The following is a 23,690-nucleotide window of genomic DNA, read 5'->3' on the forward strand; positions in this document are numbered from 1 at the left end:
TGGGTGGGCTTGGATGGATGTCCTCCCAGTCACCCACCCCTGCCATGTCCTGGCTCCTGTGTGCAGTCCCGTGGCTTGCAGTCCCGTGGCTTGCCGTGGGGAGCTTTGGGATCACCTGCCTACATGGGGCAGGTTCTTCCTGACCCCTGGCCATTGCTGGTGGGCTCCTGCCCTGAAACACGAGGGTGTGCATCTCTGGGTCGTGCTTGTAGCCTTCTGCCCGGCCGCTCTCCCCCAGAGAAGGGGGTGGTGCAGCATCTAGGATGCTGCCAGGTGGCCTCAGTTTTTCCCATCTGTGAAATGGGTCAGACAGCGCCTTCTGAGACACGGATGGCATGGAGCAATGCAGGGCCGGCCACGTGCAGGCACGGAGACAGGGAGCCTGCAGGCTATTGGGTCATCTCATAGTGAGCGGTGCGGACCCCGGGCGCTCCAGCGGGAGGGAAGGGAGCAACGGGGCCGGCCGGCTTCTCCCTTTGCTGGGAGGGGGAAAATGCGTGTACATGAGCCCCGTTGCACCCGCACTCGTGACCGTGGCTGCTGTATTGACATGGGCCCAGTTGGGGCCTAGTGAAATGAGGGTTATAACCCTCTGTCTCCCAGGCAGGTCCGTGCGTGTGCAAGCTCACACCAGCTCCCCCTACCCCACACACACTTGCACACACACACATATGCACACACATACACACGCACGCACACGCTGCCTGTTTATCCAGATGCACGCCGCCTCTCCTCCAAGCTGCCTCGGCGCTGGGGAATCGCGCCTCGAATACGTTACACAAATGAATAATAAAAACAAAGGAAAATTACCCTCTTTATTGAAACTCGTTTTATGAATAAAACAATTATTCTGGTAATTGAAAAAATGTGTCGTTAAATTAAATGCAGTGGTTCCTATTAAAATTTTAGTGGGTTTCTTTCCTTCCCTGCCTCTCTCTCTCTCGCTCTCCGTCTCCCCTGCCTGTGCTGGCGGCTAAAGGCGGGTAATTATAGCGGAGGGCTGCGCTGGCTCTTTATTGTTTTTTAATCTCTCTCCGTGCCGCGCGGCTCCGGCGGTACTTGGATGCCGGGAAGATTGAGCACCGCGACCCCCGGACCGGGAGGGAGAGTTGGGGGTGGCAGGAGGCCAGAGGAGCAGCCTGGCCAGGACACGCTGACCCTGGGGAGCGGCTCAGGGCGGTCTGGGAGGTGCAGGGGGTCAGGGATTTTCATGCCCTGTCCTCTCCCCAGCACAGCGGTGGGGCTGGGATAGCAGGGAGGGGGGGTCCCCGGCTGGGCTGACCCCCACCCCCACTGCCAGCAGCGACTGCTGGACGGCCAGGCGGATGGCACCAGTTTTTGGCAGGGGTGGGTCCTGCCCTGCCATCTTGGGTGCGTTCACCGCCGCCCTTGCATATCTTCATGGAGCCGCGGGGTTGGGGACGGGGGGCTCGTGGCTCCTTCCTGACTTCATTTCCTAGCTTGCCCGGGTGCTTGGGAGCGAGACTCGCCCCCGGCTGTGCAGCCTTGCGTCCCAAGGAGAGCGTGTCCCAGGGCTGTAGCAAGCTGGCCCGCCTGGAGCGTCCCCGCCCCGTAACGCGGTTGGACAGTTGTGTTCAGGGATGCGGGTCACGTTGCAGCTGGGGAAACTGAGGCAGGGGCACAGGCTGGCAGTCCCATACTGGGAGGCAGCGGCGCAGTAAAGATGAGGCCCCCCCAGGCCTTTGAATCTCAGGCCAGATCATTAAGCTGGGGCAGCCCCGTCCCCACCCCAGCCCCTTCCCATCGCTCGCTCTCAGCTGCACCCAGCGCACGGCGTCAGGATGACCCAGAGGAGGCAACTGCCCAGGCTGCTCGTTGCACCCGCCCCGGGCCCACCCTGCTGCGTGTCACCCCACGGCACGGGGCAGGATGTGGCCCCGCTGACCCCCACCCCTTGCGTAGGTGGTTGGTCGTGCCGGAGGCACCGTGACGGCTGAGGGCTGTGCCATGCACAGGCTCAAAATCGGACCGGATATCGTTAGCCTTGACCTTCCTTCCTTGGATTTTGGAAGCTCTCTGATGACAAGGAGCTGATCCTCGGGGCTCAGCCGCTGGCAGGAGCGACCCAGCTTGCAGGGCTTGTCTTGGCGGTGGGCCCCTGGGGCTAGACCGAGGCACTAAGCCGTGACTGGGAGGGGGTCAGCAGAGTCCCGCTGCCCAGATTTCATAGACATTCGGGCTGGAAGGGACCTCGCAAGAGCATCGGGTCCAGCCCCCCGCCTGAAGGGCAGGACGTCGGCTGGGGTCAGATCATCCAAACGCTTCTTGACCGTGTCCAGAGTAGGTGCTTGCGCCGTTTCTATGGGGAGCCAGACGCGGATGGTAAAGAAGTTTTTCCTTATGTCCAATCTAAACCGGTCTTCCAGCAGCTTGTGATCGTTAGACCGTGTCTTCTCTTGGGGTGCCGTGGTGAACAGGCGCTCCCCCAGACCCTGATGCACCCCCCGATGTACTTACAGGCAGCCTGCGCTTCTCCAGGCTGAAGAGTCCCGTGGCTCTCAGCCTCTCTTCATACGACTTGTCCTCTGATCACGCGCGCGGCTCCTCTGCGCTCTCTCGAGCTTCTCCGTGTCCTTCCTGAATTGTGGAGCCCAGGATTGGATGCACTACTCCAGCTGCAGCCTCACCAAGGCCGAGTAAAGCAGGAGGATGACTTCTTGGGTCTTGCTTGAGATGCATGGGTAGATGCAAGACCCAGCTTTATTTGCTTTGCTGGCTGTGGCATCGCATTGGTGGCTCACGTACATCTCGTGGTCTGTCACGACCCCGAGTCTCGTTCAGCTGTGGTGCTAGTGAGCGTAGCGCCGCCGAGCCTATAAAGGCGATGTGGGTTTTTTCTCCCGAGATGAAGCACCTTGCCTTTCTCCGTGTTGAATGTCATCAAGTTTTGACCCGCCCTTCTTGCAAGCCTGTCCAGGTCGGCCTGAATCGCCAGCCTGTCCTCTAGTGTGACCGCGCTTCTCCATAATTTGGTGTCGTCGGTGAACTTAGCCAGTCCGCTTCTGACACCAGAATCCAGATCCTTCATAAATACGGTACTGGTCTTTAAAACAGAGAGAGGGAAACTGAGGCAGGTGGCGGGGAGCCTGCTCCCACGGTCGTGCAGGGCTGGTACGGAGGTGTCCTGACGATGCAGCAGCACGAAGCTCGTTAAGCCTCCAGGAGCTGGCACAGCCACTGCCTGCGGTGCCCTGTGCCGGGTGGGGGGGCAGTGCCACGCTGAGGTCCTGGGGAAACTGAGGCACAAAGGGTCCTGGTGTCCCCCACCCACCCTAGAGCCTGGCTGCTATCCTGCTGTCTGCGCGGGGTGGGTGTCCTGCTCCCGCGGGGGGAACGGGCCACCATGGGGGGCCAGGCAGCGCAGGGATGGAGGAGCCTGGCTTGGGCAGGCTGCGGCCCAGCCCCATGGGGCTGCCACTGTCCTGGGGTCCCGTGAGAGGATGTGTGACACACACGCACCGCTCCTACACACGCACAGCCCCCTACCCACATGCACTCACACCCATCCCACGCACATGACCCCCCACCCACCAGCACACACGCTGTGCACCTCCACCCCTATGCGGACACATGCACCGCCCCCCACACGCACCCAGCCCCCGACAAGCGCACATGTACCCCCACGCCCACCCCATGCATGACCACATACCCGCACACCCTGCACGCGCCCTCAGAGTCCCCTACATGCACACGCCCACATCTTGCACATGCACCCACACACACAAGCAGAATTCCTTTTTCACACACATGCACAGACACATACCTTGAGTGCGCACACACACGCATACACTCCCCTTCCATCCCCCCCACACACGCATGCACACACCCATGCCGTCTTGCTGGCCTGCATTGATGTTGCAGGTCTGGCAGTGTCCTGGGCACTGGTTGTGGGGTGCGGGGCTGCCCGGGGCAGAGCATCTGGGCCGAGCGGGGTGCGGGCAGCGCCGGTGAAGCTAACCGTGGCCGTGGTGGTGCTTCTGACCCTATTGCAAGGCTGTGCTTCGCCCTCTGGCCCTGGAGCCCTTTGCCCTGGCCCAGCAGCAAAACCCGGGGAAGAACCCAGGAGTCCGGCCCTTGAGGCCGCTCCCTTTCTGCGTCGGCTGTGGGGGACTGGGCTTGCTAAGTTTGCCCATCTCAAATGGAAGCTGCTTTTCAGCCGGTGCCTGCTAACGCGTTTGGGATTGGCCTTTGACCTTGAAGGGAGCTGCCGAGAGCTCCCAGCCCCGGGGTGGACCAGGCTGAAGCATCTCCTGCAGCTGCTGTAGCCCAAAGGGGCTTTGGGAGCATCTGCACAGCGCTGCGTGCCACTGCTGGGTCGGCCGATGTCTGTGCAGAGCTGGGTGCCCACTCTCGGGGACCCACCCCGTCCCCCAACTCAGCCTGCATCTGCATCTCTCAACCGGGGCATCACCTGTGCCGTCTGGCTCGGGGTCTGCCCTACAGCTGCCCAAGTCCCTGGGGCTCGCCGCACAGCTGGCACCACCCTGCTGACCAGCTCAGCTCAGCCCAGCCCCAGACCAGTGCCCCAGGATGGGACCAGCTGTGGGGCATAGCTCCTGTAGGCCGTTCTGCTCGTCGGGTGGTGCGGGAAACTGAGGCACGGAGGGATCGGGACCTGCCTGTTAGGTCTGGATGCATCAGCAGCAAAAGCAGGACCAGAGCCCAGGAGTCAGGGCGGGGATGGGTGGAGGGAGAAGCGGGCTGTGGCGGAGAGCTCCCCTGGGCGTGTGTCTAGGGCAGGGGGGTCATGCTCCATCCTTCCTGCTTCTTACCTGCTTTGCACATGCCCGGCGCTGCACAGAGGCCTGTAGGGCTCAGCAGAGATCCCGGCCCCATCGTGCTAGGCTCTGTACAAAGCCGCCCTGTCCCAGCAAGCTCACAGACAAGGCAGGAGGGGAAACTGAGGCCCAGAGGGACTTGCTCACATTTGCAACAGAGTCTCCCGGGGCCTAGCCCTCAGGGACCCCTTCAGGTCCTTTCCCTTCTGCTCCCATGCAGGAGGAGCCCCTGCACCGGTGCTGCCCGTGGTGTCCTGGCAAGCAGCTCCTTAGACCGGTTCCTACCCCTACCGCTGCTGCTTTCACCCCTCTGCCCCCCCTTGCAAGCAGCCTGGTTGCCAGCAGCTGACAGCCCTCTGTTCCTGGAGGCTTAGTGCCTCCCCGCCCCTTCCATCAAGAGGGATTTCATCCCCATTAGTCACCCCCCCGGTCCCTTGGTGGCACTCAGAGCAGTGCCGCGGCTCGAACGAGCCCCCTCCTCTAATGCGCGGAGCGTAGTGCCCGATGCCCGGTATGTAAATGAAGTGCCAGGACAAAGATGCTGATCCCGTTAGATGGCAGGGCTGAGCGCCTGGGCCGCCTGCAGGATTATGCTGGGAGGAAACGGGGGGGTCCTGACCACAGGGCCCCAGCGGCTGGGGAAGCTCAGCCACGGTGGGCGGGGGGGGGTCGGGCCCCGGCAGCTTGGAGGTGGCTGCAGGAAGTCTTCCCCCTACCTTGCCTGTGTCTCCGTCTCTGCTTCTTGGTGCAATGAGTTCAGCAGGTCTCGGTCCAGGCCTTCCTGCAGGGAGCTGGCACAGAGCTGCGGGCCTGGATCCCTGGCCCCGCACGGCTGGAGCTGAGGGTCAAAGTCCAGCCGGGGGTGCGTGCGCTCAGGGGACCCCCGACCCCATCCCAGACCCCCAGGCGCTGCCAGCCACTGTGCAGATGTCAGAGGCAGGCCCTTACTTGCCGCCTGTGTTTGGAAAGTGATGAATTTCTGCACCGGCTAATTACTCTGTAATTAGCAAGTGGAGTGTAAACAATCACAACAGATGGGGGAGAGGAGGAATTAGCAATAATGACCCTTCACTTGTGGGGCTGTGACTGGCATCCACGGAAAGTGCCATCGCCGCCAGCTCCTCCCTACCATGGCTGGGTGGGGGGACACGCTGGTTTCCCACGGCCCCCCGTGCATGCGTGTGTGCAGAGCCTCCCTGCGTGCGTGCAAGAAGTGACCGTGGTCTCCTGGGCACGTTCTGCCTCCATGTCCAGCTCTGTGCCGACTCCGCGCCTGTCCGTCCTGCTGGGGGGATGGTGCTACCTGAGGCGTCCACCTGCATGCATGTGCACGGTCGTGTGCATGGGTGCGTGCACGAGCATGCACAGGGATGTGTATGTGTGTGGCTTTCCAGGGCTTTTAGCAGTCCCTGTGGACCAGCCATGCAGCCCTGGGCTCTCTGTGAGCGGAGACGACCTGCAGATGTGGCCCAGGTGCACAGCCATGGGTGTGCAATGCCAATGTGTAACCCGCATGAGCTCTCCCAGTCCCTCCCAGCCACTGGGGCTCTTATCCTGGGCCCTGCCCAGCCCAGCAGCGTGTGGGGGGGGAGAGGGGGGCATCTCATGCTGCCAGGGCCTCCCAGTGCCAATCTAAACGTGCCCAGTCCTCTTGCAAAGCAAGCCTCCCCATCCCCGCTTCCTTCAAATCAAGACCATTGCCCTCCTCACCCTGGGCAGATCCAGCCTAGCCTGGATCGATTGGAGGTCGGCGGATTAAAGCCGTTCCCAGAACCATGTGGAAATCTCAGGGGCCAGAGCTTGCCTCCACCCCAGCTTGGGAGATCAATGCACCATGCACCAATCCCAGAAAGGATCCTGGGGGATTTCTCTCTCTCCCAAGCTGGCCTGTATTTATCTCCCTCCTCCTCTTGGTGGTGGCCCGCGTTTCACTGCCTAGCACCTTGCTGCTGTGCTTACTACCCGCCACCCAGGGTGTTTGTGCTCCCCGGGGCCCCGTGATGACGGACGCTGGAGAAGCTGGTTCCAGCCTCGTTGTGTTGGAGAGTAGGGGCATGGGGGTGAAGGGATGTGCCTGAGGCCTGTGGCAGAAAGCCACCTTGTTTCTCCCCAAAATCTCTGCCCTGTGACACTGTGACTAAAATCTCTGAGCTGCAACCATTTGATTAGATGGGCCAGCACGGAGGGGACCGCACCCTCGGCCTGTCTCTTTAGGTAACCTGAGCTGGCTGCAGTCCTGAGGGAGGGGGAACCTGCTCCCCCTGCCCACGGGACTGGCATCAGCCACCCGGGTGAGGGGCATCTACCTGGGGAGCTGGAGTCTGCCCGGTAACAGGTGATGTATTTCAAATTGGTTGGCCGACAGCCAACCGGGGCTGACCTCCACTGGACCAGGTGAATGAGGTCACGGGGGCTATATAGGTTGGTGGGGAGGGAGGCTCGCTCTCTTCGGCCATGAGGTGAAGCAGCAGTAAAGCAGGGGAGACAGAGGAGGCTTACCATCGGGACCTAGCTCTCTCTCTCTCCCCCAGACTCCAGAGGGGAAACTCAGCCAGCCTCTGGAAGATGCTTGTGAGTAAGCTACTCAATCGGATTAGATCTCTAGCTGGCAGTAACACAGATGCGTGATCAAAAGGCTACCTCAGCCACACTGTTTGCTCTCTAGGATTCCTAAGATATTGCTCAACCCTGTACCCTAGTTTCCCCTACCCTTGTAAGCAATAAAGCTCTCCTTTTTGACTGGTGTGGGAGACTTATTGAGGGGTAGGTCTAACTTATGCCTAAGAGACCCCTTAGGTCTGCGGACTAGGGAAGACTTTGCTTTTTGCCCCCTTGACTTGGAAGTGCCCCAAGTGCCTGTACCGGGTCGAGTACCCGTCGGACTATTAGGCCTGTGTTTCCCCAAGGACACAGGGCCGAGACAGTCCCTTCTCAGGGTGGCGGCGACGGCGTTACCCCCAGGCTAGCGAGTGTGCTCCGGGAGAGGGGTCGGCCGGACATAAGGTGCCCCTAGGGAGGCATTTGGAGTCTGGAAGGTGGGCGGGCGCAGGGAGGTGGGTGGCTCAACGCAGGAGCGCCCCCTACTGGCCTGCCACAAGGCCATGCAAGGAGTCAGTGGCAGAGCTGGGAAAGGAACCCAGGAGTCCTGAGCTATGAGCTGGCGCTTGATGCGGGTCAGAGCACATTTCTGATCCAGCCCTTTCAAATCAGGGGGTGCTCCGCCATGCTCAGGATCTGGACCCCCTGTGCTGAGCTTCCTCCTGCCCCATGGAAGGGGGTCTGCCATGGGCTCTGCCGCAGCGGGTTAGCTCCCCTCCCATCTCCCGAGCTTGTGTGCACCTGCTGCATCCAACCCCGCTGCTACCCCCTACCTGGGCACCCCCCTGCGCATTTCCATAGCAATGGGCAAGGTGATGACAGCTCCAGGTGGTGACATCCTCCAGCATGGCGATGCCCTTGTCATGCAAATGAGCTGTATGCCCCAGGGAGGAGATGATCCCTCCAGTGTTTGTGTGCAGCCAGCAGTGATCAAAATGCAGCCAGCTCTGGGGTGGAGAGGTCCAACAGCTTAATACAACACGCACAGCACTGGCAAGGCAAGGGGGACCCCTGCCCGCCAGCCTTGGGCATCTCCCAGGAGACTCAGAAGCGCTGCATGAGTTATATGGGGAGGTATCTGCCGAGCTGCTGTGTCGCACCCCAGAAGCCGCTGCATTTCGATGCTGAGCAAACACCCCTGTGCGGCATATCCATGTGGCTCCTGTGCCACTCCCCAGAGCTGGCTGCACTGCACTGCACGAGGGATTTACACATGTCCCAGGTCTCCCTTGGCCTCTGAGCACAGCCGAGATGAGTCTCCAGACCTCCCGGTGCCACACAGTAGGTTGGGGGGTTGGGTGAAGGCGCTCGGTTTTGCTCAGTCCCATCCCGGCTGCATACAGCGCTCTCCGCTCTGTAGCGGGTTTTGGTGCCACTGCCACTATTTGGAGGGGGGTGCTCCGGATGTGCCAGGATGGGGCTCCACAGTGCTGGGGAGGGGAGTTAAGGTGCAGCCTGGTGCTGAGCGGGGATGGGGCGGTTGCGGGGGTGACACCTGTCACCTACACCCTGTCACTGCAAGTGTGAGCAAGTGCAAGAGCACTTCCCTGCCCGAGCAGAATCCTCACCAGGTGTCCTAGCCTCTGTACTGCTGGCTGACCGGGATGCCCCGGGAGCAGAGGCTGAGTGCTTAGATGGGAGGCTGCAGGGTCTAGCACGCCGGTGCCGTGTGCTTTAGGGTCGCTCCTGGCCGCCTTCCTGCCAGGAAGGTCTTGGGCTCACATGAATTTAGTTCGCCGCCATGCACTTGCACAGCTCCTCTCAGCCCCCTGCCAGCTGGCGCACGCGCGTGTGCACACCTGCATGCACACAAACGTATGCACACACATAAGCCTCCTGGCCCTTCCCAAGCCCTTCCTCTTCCACAGCACAAGTCTCCCCAGATCAAATGCTAAAGGGAAGCAGGACCCCCCCCCCAGCAATGACCTCCCCAGTATGCTCCCTGCTGCTGCCCTGCCTGGGCCCCCCTGCCCCACGGCACAATTTCCCTCGCCTTTTCACCCCTTGGCAGGGAAGAGTGGATGAAACGGTGGCAGCCAGGAGGGGAGGGGTGTTGCCATAGCAGACACCGGGGGTCCCTGCACCAGGTCCTGCACCAGGCTGTTCACACTTGCTGCAGCTGCTTGCACCGATGCAAAGCCTGCGCCAAGCGAGCCAGGCAGGCAAGGCTCCAGGCCGGGGGGATCCTGGATGGGGGACGCTCCAGGGACTCCCTATAACCCTGGGGACCTGCCCCTGTCCTCCCCAGCCTGTCTGGTCCCCTCCCTGATGAAGCCTTGGGGGAAGTGCTACCAGCTCCCAGCACCTTGCAAGGGGCCTTATCTCAGGGACAGGGCAGCAATGCAGACAAGAGGACATGTGTAGCCTCCTCTCCCTGCTTGGCTGGGGCGGGTGAAGGGCAGGGACAGGCATTTTCTCCTTCTCTCGTTCACTTTTTAATCTCCTTTCCCCCCCCCACCCTTCTGCAAAAATGCAAGGGAGGGAAGAAAACGAGGATTTTGCAGCACCGGGACTCTGGGAGTGGAGCAGGGCTGCGGGGAGCGAGGCCAGCAAAGGTTGTCCAGGGCAGGCCGGCGGACACGGCACCGATGACTTGGCGGCAGAGCCGGGGAGACCCCCGCCACGTCCGACGAGCCGGTGCCGCGTGCTTTAGGGTCGCTCCTGGCCGCCGACAGCTGCAGCTTCTTTTGGAGGGGAGGGGGGCCTGGGCCCTGCCCCGCGGGGTAAAGCACCAGCTCCGTTTCAGAGCGAGGAGGAAACTGAGGCACTGGTTAGTGTGGACTTAAACTTTCCGGCTCACCCCGGGTGCCGGCACTTGGCCTGGCGTGGATCTGCCGGCAGAACCGATTGCCGCTCCGGCGCGGGCCGAGTCGCCGGTAGAGCACGGCTTTTCTCTGAACCGGGTCGGGGGCCGAGATGGGTGCTAGCGCCCCGGGTGGAGCATCGTTTTCCCCAGGCGAGGCCACGCAGCCCCAGCCCTGGGCTGTATTAAAGCTGCCAGTCCTGGGTCTGTTCAGCTCCCAGGGGCCCGGCGAGGCGATGAATAGAAATGCCTACCTCCGAGCAAATTACCCGGAGTGGGGGCGTGGAGCCGCTGAGAGCCTTTCAGCGCACGGCGTGGGTTTCGCACCCCTCCCCGCGCCGTGCCGGGTGAAGTGGCTCTTGTGCGCGTACGCGAATGGGTCCCGCGCCAAGGCGCTCTTTATCGCTCCGGCTGGGAGCGCCGATGTTTTCAAGCCGAGCGAGAGCAAAGGCAGGAATCTGATGCAGAATAATAATAATAATAAAAAAAGAAGCAAATCCAGGCCTGATTCAAAGCCCACTTGAAAGCTGCCGGGGAACAGCCTCGCGCCTTTGAAGCGAAAGGGTTCCCATTTGTCGAGCGGCAAATGGACCCGCCTGCTTCGATCGAGACTTTTACTTAGCAAAGAGCTCCGCTGCTTCGTCCTGGCTCGCTGCCCGCCGGCCCCCTCTCTGCTCCCCCGGGTACGAGCCCAGTGCCATCTGAAATGCTACAAAGACAGCGGGGAACAAAGGGAAGAAAGCTGCTGAGATAAGCCCTCGGTGCACCAGTGCCTGCAAAACGGCTTGAGAGGGGGGGAGGCTGGGAGCCGGGTGATCTCCGGGGGACGGGCGGGCTCCCGCGGGGCGCTGTGGGCGACCGGGCTGGTGCAAGCTGGTGTGAAGGCAGGATTGCAGATCCTAATCCAGTCGGATCCCAGAAGTCACGGGGAAGGACCTTGGCTTGCTGAGGTCTCTGCTGTGTGCAGCGCTGCGGGGTCCAGCCCATGGGTCTCCCACCCACCCCTGGACAGGAGCTGGTCCCTGCTGGCAGGGTCTCTGCAGAAACCACGCAGCGCCGGCGCTGGTGTCTAGCAGGGCGCGTGGCTGAGGGCTGCCGTGTCCAAATGGCGCGGCCTGGAAGTGCTCGGCTGGTAGCAGGGGAGAGTTGCGGCCCCAGAGGTTGCTGCAAAGCAGCTAAAAATAGGACGCTTGCCCCATCTCACCCTTCCCTTCGTGCAGGCCCAGGGACTGTCGGCAGCAGCCGGGGAGAGGGGAAGGGGTGTCCGGGTGGGAGGGCGGTGCAAGCGCTGGGGGTATTGGGCCAAAAGGCAATGCCGGGGAGGTGCGGATGCAAGACGCAGGTCCAGAATGGGGCTCTGTGCCTCGCTCGCCCCCTCACCCCTGCCCCGGTGCTTGCCTTGCAGATGACGTGTCGCCCTACTTCAAGACGGAGCCGGCGCGGAGCCAGGTGCACCTGGAGGGCAACCGCCTGGTGCTGACCTGCATGGCCGAGGGCAGCTGGCCCCTGGAGTTCAAGTGGCTGCACAACGGCCGGGAGCTGACCAAGTTCTCGCTGGAGTACAGGTGAGCCCGGGCACGTGCCCGTCTCCGCCTTGGCCCTCGAAGAGGCTCCGGACAGACCCCGGCTCCAGCTCTCCCCGCTCCGTGCCGCCGGCTGCCATCGGTGAGCCCGGCGCCAGCCCCGGTCCCCTCTGCCCCCGAGGCAGAGACGGGGCGCTGGAGCAGGGGGATGAGCAGGGCACGTGCCCGTGCCCAAGGGTCTCCAGTCCCTCGTGGCGCCGGCACCGGGACCCGGGTCTGGACGGAGCGCGCCGGCCCGCGGCCTCATCAGTCATTCAGCCCCACGCGAGCCGCTCCCGTGAAAGCAGCCCTCACCTCCGAGGGCTCCTCGTTGCTGTGGCAACGCCTCGTCAACCAGGCAGCAAGCGGGATGTGCCCCCCCGGATGGTGACGCCGGGGCCATTTGCACCCGGGAGGGCTCCCTGACTTTGCGGGGCCGTGGGGCTGGACCCTGGAGCTGCTGGCTCCCCCGGTCCGTGCCCGGGCTCTGTTCCTTCGGCTGAGCTTGCAAGATCCCACCCCGCATCTTGGGATGCCACTGCCCCTCCCCGGGTTGCTGATGCCCGCGCCCTGGCACAGCTGGTTGCATGGGGTCAGCACTCAGGGAGACAGTGAGACGGGGCGCGAGTGTACCTGATCCTGGGGTACGACCTGGGCCCTGCCCGCCGCGGTGCTTGGAGCCAGCCGGGGACCAGGAGCCCAAAACCACCAGTTGAGAGCTCCCCATTGAACGACGGGGACTCCGGGGACGGACCTTCCTGAGCCCTGCAACCCGCCAGCAGTGCCAGCCTTGGTGCAAGGGCCGAGTTTGCCACCTGCCTCCTCCCAGGGCTGGATGTGACCTGCTGGGGGTCCGGCCCATTTCCCAGACAGGGGCACAGACCTCGTTACGTGCTGGGATATGTGCAGTTCCTGCCTGCGTCTGATCCGCGGGCAGGGCTGGAGGGCCCCGTGCAGCCCCGGCTCCCCCAGCCCGGCAGAGACGCTCAGTGTCGGCGTGGGAAGAATGCAAAATGTCAACCATTAAATTGGATTGTGGGAACGCCGGCGAGAAGGGGGCGGGGGCGTGCAAAAGTGCAGAGCCCGGGGAGTGGAGCCACCTCCGAAGCAACGTGCTACCTGCTGCTGCGAGTACGAGGGGGAAGGGGGGAGCCTGGAGCACCCGCGGCTGCTGCAGCCTCCAAAGTGCATGGAGCAGGCTCGCTGCAGGCAGCGATGCCCACCGGCTAGCCCAGGAGAGCGTGGGTCTGGTTCCCCTCTCTGGGAGCAGGGATGTCCTGGTGCTAAGTCTGGATTGAGATGCCCAGGGCACTGGGTGGTGAGGGAATCAGGCTTAGGACCTAGACACCTGAGTCCTTTTTCCAGCTCTGCCACTGACTTGCTGCCCAGCCTTGGTCAAGCACCTTCCGATTGTGTGCCTCAGTTTCCCCATCTGCAAAACAAGGACAGTGACCCCGTTTTGGAAGTGCTGTGGCTGCAGGGTGCCGCACCGTCGTGTCTGCTTGCCGGTGACGCCCAGAGCTGACTCCTGGCCGGGGAGGGTGGAGGGAAGAGAGAAAAGAAACCTGTGGGGAGCGGAGACCCAAGCAAACCGAGGGCTGACGTGCAGCTACCGCAGCCCACAGCTGCTGTGCAGAGCATCGCCCGCCTGCCGTCTCCAGCCCAGCCTGCAGCGTCACCTGGATCCATCCTGGCCGGAGCTGCCCGTCCCCGGGTCCCCTTGGAGAGGGCTCGGACGGCATATCCGGAGCCCGACGGCTGCTGAGGAGGAAGGTGGAGTGCCGGAATTAGTTATGATGGGCACAAATTGAATTTTAATAAAGATGTAGGTGGCACAGAGCCAGGTGGCTATGGCAGTGGGAAGGTGGTAATTAAAAGTTAACGAGTTTAGTGACGGGCTAACCCTTGGAGAAGGGCTGGCGAGAGGCAAGTGGCAGCCTCCGAGGCTGGGCGCAGGAGTGGAGATTGGGCAGCGGAGCCGTGTGTTTCGGTGGAGGTCTATGGACAGGCTGGTCGCATGGAGATATGCGCCTGATCCTCGCTCCCGCGGGCACCGATGGGCTGGCATGGGTCAGCACCGCCTGCCCCGTGCTCCCAGGGGGCTCGTGGGAGCGGAGAGCGGGGCTCCGAGGCAGGTTGCAGGATCTTGTCTGCAAGTGCAATGTGGAGGTGCCTCGGTGCAAGGAGGCTCCGGGATCCCTGCGCAGAACAGCCCCACGCCCTCCAGCAGCTTTGCTGGGTCAAGTCAGGGCAGGCCTCTAGGCCTCGCTGTCTTCCTTCGCAGGTAGCGAGGATGCCGGCAGGGCCCAGGTGCTGGTGCTTGCAATGGGAAGAACTGGAGAAGCGGGGGAAGCGTGCATGGGTGCCTGCGCCCTGGAGCAGACGCCCATGAAGCGTGCAGGGCCGTGGCACAGGCTGCAGCTGCAACAACCTGCCTCCCTCCGTCTTCCTCCTGCACCATCCGGCTCAGACGTGGCTCTGCCTCTCTGAAAGGGCACCAGCTCCCAGGACTCCCAGCTCGTGCAACTTCCCGCCGCGCGTCTCTCCGGCACCCTCATCCCCGGCATTGCAGCATGCAGGTCAGGCGCTCGGATGCCTGAACGAAAGCCTCCGCGGCCAGGAGCCTCTCCGCAGGCTGAGGATGTTTATTTCTCTCGCACAAAAAATTTACCATGCAGATGAGCCGGGGCTGGTAATTCATCGCCGGAGAGCGTCCTGTTCCAGGCCTGCTGCCGCCCCGAATCGCGCTGCTCATCCGTTACCCGCGGACGGACCCGCTCGGCCTGGACAACGCAGGCTCGTCTCGCTCTCCCACCCCATCTGGCTCGGGGATCTCTCGGGCACCTTGAGGATTTCCCTCCTCCTCTCCGGGAGCCCATCAGCCCCTCTGCTAGCAGCTCAGAGGCTGGGAAAATTTAATTAGATCTTAGACTCGCATATGAGCTTCTCCAGATGCTCCCACCTGCCCCAAATCTCTGCATGACTAATCCTCCGTTTTGGGTTTCATCCCCAGCCTGAATGTCTGCAGCTGCCTTTGCTGGTGCAACGTGCTCGTTTGGTGCCCTCCCGTGAAAGCCCCTGTGCAAGGCCATTGCCAGCCCAGAGATTGGGGCGTGCGTCCTTCATCTCCTGTGTCTCCGAGTTGTGTCCCCGGGGCTGGCGTGGAGCTCGGAGCCGCCCCAGGCACCTGCCGTTTCTTTCCTAGAAGGAAGGCTGCATCCGCCAGCCCCGAGGGCAGCATCCTGTAGCCACAGGAAAGCTTTCTGGATGATGAAGCAATCAGGACTCATGGCGGAGGTGATATCTTTTATTAGACCAACTCGATTTTTGCAAAAAATTTTGAAACGGCGGCAGAGGTGAGAAGCAGGCGACCAACGCAAGTCCTGGCTGAACCCCCCCAGGGAATAGCAGCGTGGAGCAGAAGGCTTGCGACCGCCCCGGCTGTGCTGATGGTAGCCGAGGGGGTCTGGGATGAGCGGTGCATGGGCCTGGGCTCTGCACCGGGACCTTTGCTGGCACAGGGTGGCCAGAGGCGAGTTGTGCGTGCTTGGGGCTGTACAGTAACCCAGCTCTGCACCTTTCTGGTTGATGTACAGGTCAAGGGCACGTGCTCCCGGAGTTTGGAGCGAGAAGACAAGCAGGTAGCACCCCCAAGCACAAATACCCGGCTTGTTGCTCCAGCCTCCCTCCCCACGGCCCAGCTCAGCTGCTCCCTCCCACCCCTACTCCGCAGGAAGCCGGCAGATTAATGCCCGTGCATCAATTATTCAAGGGCTTATTGTCCTAGCAGGACTGCTTGAGCCACGATTTACAAGGCTGCCGGAGCTCTCGCAATTCCCCGGGCCGCGCGAAAGCGCTGCCTCGGCACGCGGGACGGCTCCGGCCACATGTGTCACAACGCCGGCGTCTCCAGGCGGGAGCTAATTGAGATTCAATCAGGCCGTTAACGTGAGTTGATGAAGCACCAGGGGGGTTGTTAAGGACATATTGAGCGCATCCCGCTGTGGATGGCACGTTGCGCGTGTAGGTACCGGGACGCACGCGTGTGTCAGATGCCGGGGGCTGTTAAACCCTCGCTAAGTGTGTTTTAATGCTCACTTGACATTTCATTATCACACAATAACTATTCAAATACATGTCCCCCTCTAGAATTAATTAGTCATTAGACAGGAATGTAAATCAAAGGGGCTGCGCCAAGGCTTTTAGCTCCCAAATCCATTCCAGCTGCTGCTGCCGCGGTGGTTTGCATCCGAAGTGCCGCACGGACTTTGCGCTTGCAGGGCCTGGAGCTGCAGCGACCTGGCGGCACCGACGAGGCATCCCCGCCCACGGGCACCGGGACCTTTGCGGGGACATCTCGAGCCATCGAGGTCTGGGCACCTCCGCATCCGACGTGCTGCCAGGGGCAGTTTCTGCAGCACGAGGGGCAGCTGCGTTCACAGGGAGGGGAGGGAAGTTGCTCCCTGGCCCCTTTTCCAGCAAGCCAAGGCAATGTTTCTCCTTGGGCTGCTTGGGGGGCGTTTTCTCTCCCTGCCCTGGTGCCCAGGCAGGAAAGGAAAGCGCCTGCCGCTGACGTTGATCTGCGTCCGTAGGATGTAAAAGACTGTGATAGAGCCTGGGGACGCAGCACGGTGACAGCTTAGGGGGCGCAAGGACACCCGGGACCCTTCCAGCCCATTATCTGTCCTTGAAGGACATGTGGAGGCTTCGTGAAGCCGTCACCCAGGCAGGGCTGGCTGGGGCAAGGTGCTGTGCATGCCTTGCTCTCACTCAGCCATTGCCCTGCTCTGTAAAGCCGACCGGCTCAGGCAGGCCAGGCTCAGCCCCCTCCAGATGAGTCAGAAAAGTGTCCCCCAAGTTTCCAGGTAGTTTCCTGACGCCTGCAAGGCAGTCGCCCGGGCCCTGGAGCCTGGCCTTGGCTGTGCCCTGTTTGCTGGCTGGGGTGGCCCTGCTTTCTCATGGCAAAGCCCAGGCCCAGCACTCGGAGGGACCCGCAAGAGCCCATCGCCCGGGCGGGCAGCGCGGCGGGGACGGGGGTGAGCGCAGCTCCTGCCATCGCCCATGCCACTTGCTGGTTTGCAAGCCCTTGCCTCGGCCCTCCCTTCTCCATCCCCCCTCTCTCCCGAGGCGGCCACGTCCCCGTGTCAGGTGCGGGCGTGAAATCAGTTACGATCCTTTTAATGCCAAGCGCGATCGGGAAGGGAATCAAATTAAACCCAGCTTGGATAAAAGCCTCCACGGGCGCCAGGCAGCGGAGAACAAAGTCCCTCCTCTCCTTTGGTTAATCACTGCGGGCCAGGCTGCGCTGGATAATTGATTTCCTTTCTCGGGGCTGTTTCCATCCATTCAGGTGCGTGCCAAAGCCCGGCGCTGTGATGTTCGCGCGGTCTCCGGTGGCGCGGAGATGCGGCCCGTTCACTGGGCCAGCGAGGGGGTCTCGCGTCACCGGCTTGCTTGAGTCTCTTCATCCCCTTCCCCGCGGCCGGGGGAGACTTGTCGGCCTTGTGCCTTGTGTTTTGCGGAGAGGGAAGATGGTGCCCGGCGCCGGGGTGGAGGAGACGTTGGACTGAGATGAGGGGCTGGTGTTGGCCTGAATGCCCAGGAGGGTTTGGGCACCGGATGCGGGCGCTGGGTTGTGTATAGCCCCGGTGAGGGAGGTTGCGCGCAGGCTGCGGGCATGGGGCTCTGCCGGCATCGCGTGTCTGTGCGTGTTTCAGACCATGATACACAGATGCACGCACGCCTCCCCATGCACACTCGCAGCCCGTGCGCACGTATACGCCTCCGCATGCACGTGGCATGCTGGAGCCCGAGCTGGCAACGAGAGGAAGGGACCCAAGCATCCTGGACTCGGTGGCACGAACTCAGGTCACTGCCGTTGGCGGGGATGGAGTGGGGTTAAGGGGTTAGGAGCCGAAACCCTTGCCGGGAGGACGTGCCAGGTAGACTGCCCGGGTGTGGGGAGCTATTGAGGGGGAGCTGCGGTGCTAGGAGGTATCCAGGTGCCTGCTCCCAGCACCGTGGTGCACGCTGACCGCCTGCTCTGCCCTTCCCCGGGCACGGAGCCCGCTGCGAGCCCCTCCTCTGCCTGCTTCTCTCTCCCGATCCCCCTTTCCACGTGCTAGTCCTGGGGTTGGTGCCCTGTCGCGTGCACCGGTGGGTGCCGGGTTTCTCCCCAGGTCCCAGCTCCACGCCAGGGAGCCACGGCCTCTTCCCATTAGAGCCCAGCTAGGGGAGGATGGGGTGTGCGACCGACGGAGGAGGGGGGTAGCGTGCGTGCAGCTGCATCTTTGCACGCGTGCCCGGGCACACAGTGTGCGTGACGGAAGGAGCACAGGGGTGGGGGGGAGAAGGGCACGCACGTGGAGGCACACGCCTGTGGAAGGGCGCGTGCTCGGGCCCCAGCGCGGGGCTATGCCAGGCCCGGTGTGCATGCACGGGCGTGCGTGTGGTGGTGGCGTGGCAGCAGCGTGGTGATTTATTGAGGAGGACGCGGCAAGGAGAGCCTGCCCGTTCCTCCCGGTGTCCCCGTCAGCCCCTGACAGCTCGGCGGCATGGAAATGTCTTATTTAAAGCCCAGAAGGATCATTCTGGAGATCAGACCTGACGCTCAAGGACTCGCTCCTGGGCTGAGCCACGGACACTGCTCCGGCTGCGCTCCCTGCCGCCCACCCCTGCCCACAGCTCGTGATCTCGGGCCCGGCTTGCCCGAAGCGGGCTGGGGGTATGGCAGGGATGGTGCCAGCCCAGCAGCCCCGGGGCAGAGAGCAGGGGGAGAGATGGGGCGGATTTGGGCTCCGCTCTCAGCCCTGCCGCGGGATGGATGCGGCCAGGGTGCCGCGAGCTCAGGGACGGACACGCGGGGCCTGGCACCGTGGCGGGCGAGTCCGCGGGCGAGCCGCGGGGGAGGGCCAGGCAGGCAGGATGCTGCCAGCCGCAGGGAGGCTGCCCTTGACCTTGAGTAACCCTCCCCGTGGCTCCCCAGTGCTGACACCTAGCGGCCGGCCGGGAGCCTGGCGTGGCCGTGGGGTGTTGGGCACCCGGTGGGAGGAGCGGGCAGCAGGAGGGGGTGCCCTTCCCCCCCCCCCCCCTCCGCCGGGCATCTGCCGGGCGCCCAGGGAAGGGTATCCGACTTGCCCCACGCGCGGCAGTCAGCCCCGGTGCCTCGAGCCCGGCCGCGCCAGCGTCTCTCATCGCCGCTGTGTCTCTCTGCCCCCCGCCAGGTACATGATCACGTCGCTGGACCGCACCCACGCCGGCTTCTACCGCTGCATCGTCCGCAACCGCATGGGGGCCCTGCTGCAGCGGCAGACGGAGGTGCAGGTGGCCTGTAAGTGATGCCTGCTGGGGGGTCCGCCGCGCCCCCGGGTTGCTCCCACCCCGGCTCGGGCTGGATGCAGGAGGCGTCTCCTCCACCGCGGCTCCCGAAGGAAACACTGTCTGCAGTCGTTCCGGGGAGCGAGCGCCTGCGTCCAGCCGCGGGGAGGCAGCTCGGGCGCCCGGTGCCGCCGTCCCCGGCTCCCGCCGCGCTGGCAGCCCGAGGCCTGGCCGGCCCTGCAGCCTTCCCCGTGCTCGCGAGGGGCTGGCGTGAGCTGAGCTCGCTCAGACTGGGGCCCTTCCCAGCACCGTCTGCCCTGGGGTGCAGCCCCCGGCTCCGCACCTCCTCAGGCCCGTCGCCGTGCCCTCGGGGCTTGATCCTGCCCTGGAAAGCAGGGAGGAGGATGCCGCAGTCATGCCCCAGCCCGGCTGCGATGTACAGCGCCGAGCGGATCACCCGCTCGTGCCCGTTTTCCGGAGGGTTTAGTGCAAGCCTGGACGGGGCGGAGGGAAACGCCCTTTGTCGCTCGGCGCGTCCCGGGGGGGCGACGCTGCCGGGGCTGAACGCGCCGGCGCTCCTCTCCCCTCGCGCGCGGGTGGCGGGGGCAGGCGTGAGTCCTCTGGGAAGGAGAAGGGACAGCCAGGCTGACAGGCCCGGGGGGCCGTGCTGAGCCTCCGCGCGGAGGGGGCGCAGGCACAGTCCTCTCCCCAGGGCGCCCCCAGCGCAGGCTGCATCCAAGCCAGCCCAGTGGAAATGCAGCCGGGGGCTCTGTCTTGCTCCGGGCCGGCCTTGAACACGGCCAGAGCCGCGGGGCCGTGCGTCCGACGTGCCTCCGGGGGCGCAGAGGCCTCGCTCCCCTCCCCGCATCAGCAGCCCCACGGTGGGGTCCTGCAGAGGTGCCGGCACACCCCGTTCCTGAAGAGCGATGACAAATCAGGAAGCTAATGGGAAATTAATAAGGCAGCTGCGCTAACAACTAATGATAATGGCAAAGTCGTTAAAAAAAGATTCTTTACATGTTTTTAATTACCGCAATTAAGGGAAGTCAATAAAAATCCCCCCCCAACGCCCCCACCTACCCTGGTTTCTCCTCAGTTATTTATTTTTAGCAGCTATAAATTGCCAGCGCGCGGGCGGAGGGCGGCTCTGGCCTCGGGCATCGCACGAGGGTGCTGTCGGACCCCCCCCCCACGGCATCCCCCGTGGGAGGGCAGGACGGAGCGTGCGTCTCTGAGGATGCCCGGGCGGGGCGGGGCTGCACCCCAGCCCTCCGAGCCTGACCCTCCGCGAGGCACTGCGGCCCCGCGGCCCGTGCGGGCCCAGCCCCGGAGACATTGCACCGGAGCGTGGACGGGCGCTGCGAAGAGGTGGGAGCCACCCGGGCCCCCTGCCCTTTCCAGAGCAGCTGCGTGGGGTGCAGGGCAGCGGTGCCCAGGCCCGCCGCATCTCCCTTTGCCTTGCAGACATGGGCAGCTTCGAGGACGGCGAGGCGCGACAGAGCGTGTCGCACGGCGAGGCGGCCGTCATCCGTGCCCCCCACATCGCCAGCTTCCCCCAGCCCCAGGTCACCTGGTTTCGCGACGGCCGGAAAATCCCCCCCAGCAGTCGCATGTGAGTACGTCCCGGCGATGCCTCTCCTCTTCCCTGCCTTGCCCCCTTTTCCCCCGGGGATTTCCTCGGAGGTTTCCCCAGACACCTCGAGGCGATCTGCCCTGTATCCCCCTCTCTTTGCTGGTGGGATCCAACCTGCCGACAAGCCTGCGAATGCTCCCCCACACCGCCCGCGCGCTCCCAGCCCGGGCGCGCGGGGCTGGTCCCATTAAGTGCCAGCTCCATCAACCTTATCGCAGCAATTACAGCAGATTAATATTCATGGCAGAGTTAAAAGGGGTCCCTGGAAGCGAATTGGCTGGTGTCTGCGCGAGGGAGATACGGATCTGATGAATGCTATCGGGCTGGCAGCGCCGGCCGGGGTGGCAGGCGGCGCGGGCTGCTGTCGTACCGGGGAAAGAGAGCTCCCTGCCCCCTTCGCCCCCCGACCGACCGCGGCGGGATCAGCAGCCCCTTGTCAACCTGCTGATGCCTCAGCCGTGGCACGGGCACGTTCGCTGTGTTTCTAGCCCCTAATTAAATTATCACGCAGCACGATGCACAGTCTTCTCGGGGAGGGGATGAGCGCAGGCAATGGTAAGCAAAGGAGGAGAGTGGAGGGAGGCTCAGGACCCTTTCCTGCACCCACCGTGTGCCCCGTGCCCTCCGTCCGGCCACTGCCCAGCCACCGTCTCGCTTCTGGGCCTAGAGACACCCTGCTCTGGCCCTGGGGATGCCAAATAGGGCAGGATGCCGTAAGACCAGCATCGCAGCCCCGGTGCACGCTGTCTGCACGAGGCTGGATGGGGGGAGAGGGCACGGCGGGCAGCTGCCTGAGTCTGCAGAGAGCCTGAAACAGGCACTCCAGGATGCCTCGAACTCCAGGGTAGCGGTCAGGCCCTGAATGGCTCAAAGCCGCTCCGGAGAGATTTCAGGGGCTTGTGAAAAGTGATGAAGTGTGACCCGCGCGGGGTGGGCCCAGGCCCCCGGCCCCGCTGGAAGCAGAGCCCTTTATCCGCGAGGACGTGTTCCCAGCCCGCCGCGCTCTCCGAATCGGAGACGGCGCCGGGAACTCGCCTGGATTTGTCCTTGTTAAACTAACATTAAGGGTGTTTAACAGATGTCTCGGGCGCATCGCGTTAACATCCAGAGATAGACTTGACAAACTAATGGCTTTGTTTATCATCGAGAAAATGAATAAAGGATAGACAAGAAAAAAACAGCCCAGGGAGGGAGATGGATGCGAGGAGAGCGCCCGGCCCAGGCGGGCTGCCGTCATCTGCCGGGGGAAAACGGCTCCGTCCCCCCGCGCAGCCCGACCCCTCCATAGCGAGACGCTCGGCGCCGGCGCCGCGGTCACGCGTGAGCCCCCGGGAGAGGTGGCGCGTGGCGTGTGTGCCGACACGCCTGCGGGTCATGAGGGTCTCTCGCTACGTGCCCATGCTAGATGCATGTGCACGCACGCGTGCTGCCTCCAGTGCACGCAGCTGCTGCCGTGCCCGGATTCGGCACGCAGGTGCACATGTGATGGATGCAGAGGGAATGAGGAAGCAGCAAACGGTTGTGAGTTCAGAGGAGAAACGGGGATTTCTCTGCAGTGGGTCTCTTCCCGGGAACGGTGTGTCTGCGCGCTCTTGCTCCGCATTACCGCGTGTAAAAGCACACGCGCGCACATCGATCACGAGACAGCTGGCACGCCGGCCCTCGCTGGCAGCTAGAGTGAGCATTCAACTTCTGGTGCTCGAGCGGCCAGAAGAACCACGCTCCCCTCCCGTGGGTTGCGCACACAGCGTGCATGGACACGGTTTCTGCACCCATTGCCCACGCGTGTAGCAACACATGGCAGCCCCCGGCATGCACTCCCACAGGCCCACGCGTGCCCAGGAGCTGCCGGCTTCACCGGTGCCGGTGCCAGCCTGCTGCAATTGAGCTGGCAACCCGCGTCGTGCGGGGAATGGAGCGCGTCTCCTTTCTATTTGCAAAGCAGGATTGAGGAGATAAAGCTCTTTATCTCGTATTTAACGGTAAAATATATTCCCCCAACCATTTCACGCTGCCAGCAGATTAGATCATTCTATATAAAAAAAAAAACCCCCAGAGAAACCCTATTAATCTGCAGATGCCCGGCATGTCCCCCCACCTCCCCCCCAAACTCTTAGTCCTGGGGATAATTTAGAGCCGGCGAGGTAAATGCTGGAGATGCTGCTCTTCGCCCGAGATTAAGGGCTTTGTTGCCACGTTAATTTGTAGCCTCCCGCACCACTGCCGCTGCGATTTACCCCCATCGTGAAACGCACCCAGTGAGGGTGTAAAACACCCCAGGGACGCTGATGTGCCCACGCTGACGCTGTCTCCTGCTTTCTCCCCCCACGCCAGAGCCATCACGCTGGACAACACCCTGGTCATCCTGTCGACGGTGGCACCCGACGCGGGGCGGTACTACGTGCAAGCCGTGAACGACAAGAACGGAGACAATAAGACCAGCCAGCCCATCGCGCTCACCGTGGAAAGTGAGTGCACGGCGGGCGGGTGCAATGCCCGACTGCCCTGGAGCTGTGGCGTGCACCCTTCCAGGGGTGCGCGGCAGCCTCTGCCACCCACCCGTGTCCTTACAGTGGGGACGCCCGGGGGTACGAAGCAGCCCGTGGGTGCCACGGGCCAGCAGTAGCGTGGAGCTACCCCCGTCCTGCCTGCGCCATCGTGCATCTGGCGTCCTGGCCCCCGCTTCTCGGCGCTCCGCTTGGCTCAGGCCCAGATTTAATTTGCAGTAAATCTCTGCGGAGGCTCTGGCTTCTGCTGACTTCACAGTTCAGCCTCCTCAAATTTATTTAGGCACTTTGGGCCCAGCCGCAGGCACTCATTATCTCGCGCCATGGCCCCCGCTTCACCCGCCCCTGCCACCTGGCTCTGTCCTTGCCCACAATCGATAGGGCCCACGAAGGGCACCCCTCAGCAGCCCCGGCAAGGAGCACTGCTGCATTTCTTAGCCCGGGTCCCAAGCCGGCAGGTCATGCCCCCTC

At 63.2% G+C, this 23,690-nt stretch overlaps 1 protein-coding gene across 1 annotated transcript in view; it reads left to right on the forward strand.

The window, feature by feature from the left end:
* Positions 1-11,514: 11,514 nt before the first annotated feature.
* The window catches only part of SDK2 (sidekick cell adhesion molecule 2), a 35,402-nt gene continuing 23,226 nt past the window's right edge, over positions 11,515-23,690 (forward strand). The window contains exons 1-4 of the mRNA XM_019542795.1: positions 11,515-11,765; positions 18,986-19,092; positions 20,544-20,691; positions 23,047-23,180. Of these exons, the coding sequence (XP_019398340.1) occupies positions 11,530-11,765; positions 18,986-19,092; positions 20,544-20,691; positions 23,047-23,180 (625 nt within the window). The 5' untranslated portion in view covers positions 11,515-11,529. The remainder of the gene's footprint in view (positions 11,766-18,985; positions 19,093-20,543; positions 20,692-23,046; positions 23,181-23,690) is intronic.

This window comes from Crocodylus porosus, unplaced genomic scaffold (assembly GCF_001723895.1).
Source record: "Crocodylus porosus isolate Cpor-Errol unplaced genomic scaffold, CroPor_comp1, whole genome shotgun sequence".
In the NCBI taxonomy this organism is placed as follows: domain Eukaryota; kingdom Metazoa; phylum Chordata; order Crocodylia; family Crocodylidae; genus Crocodylus; species Crocodylus porosus.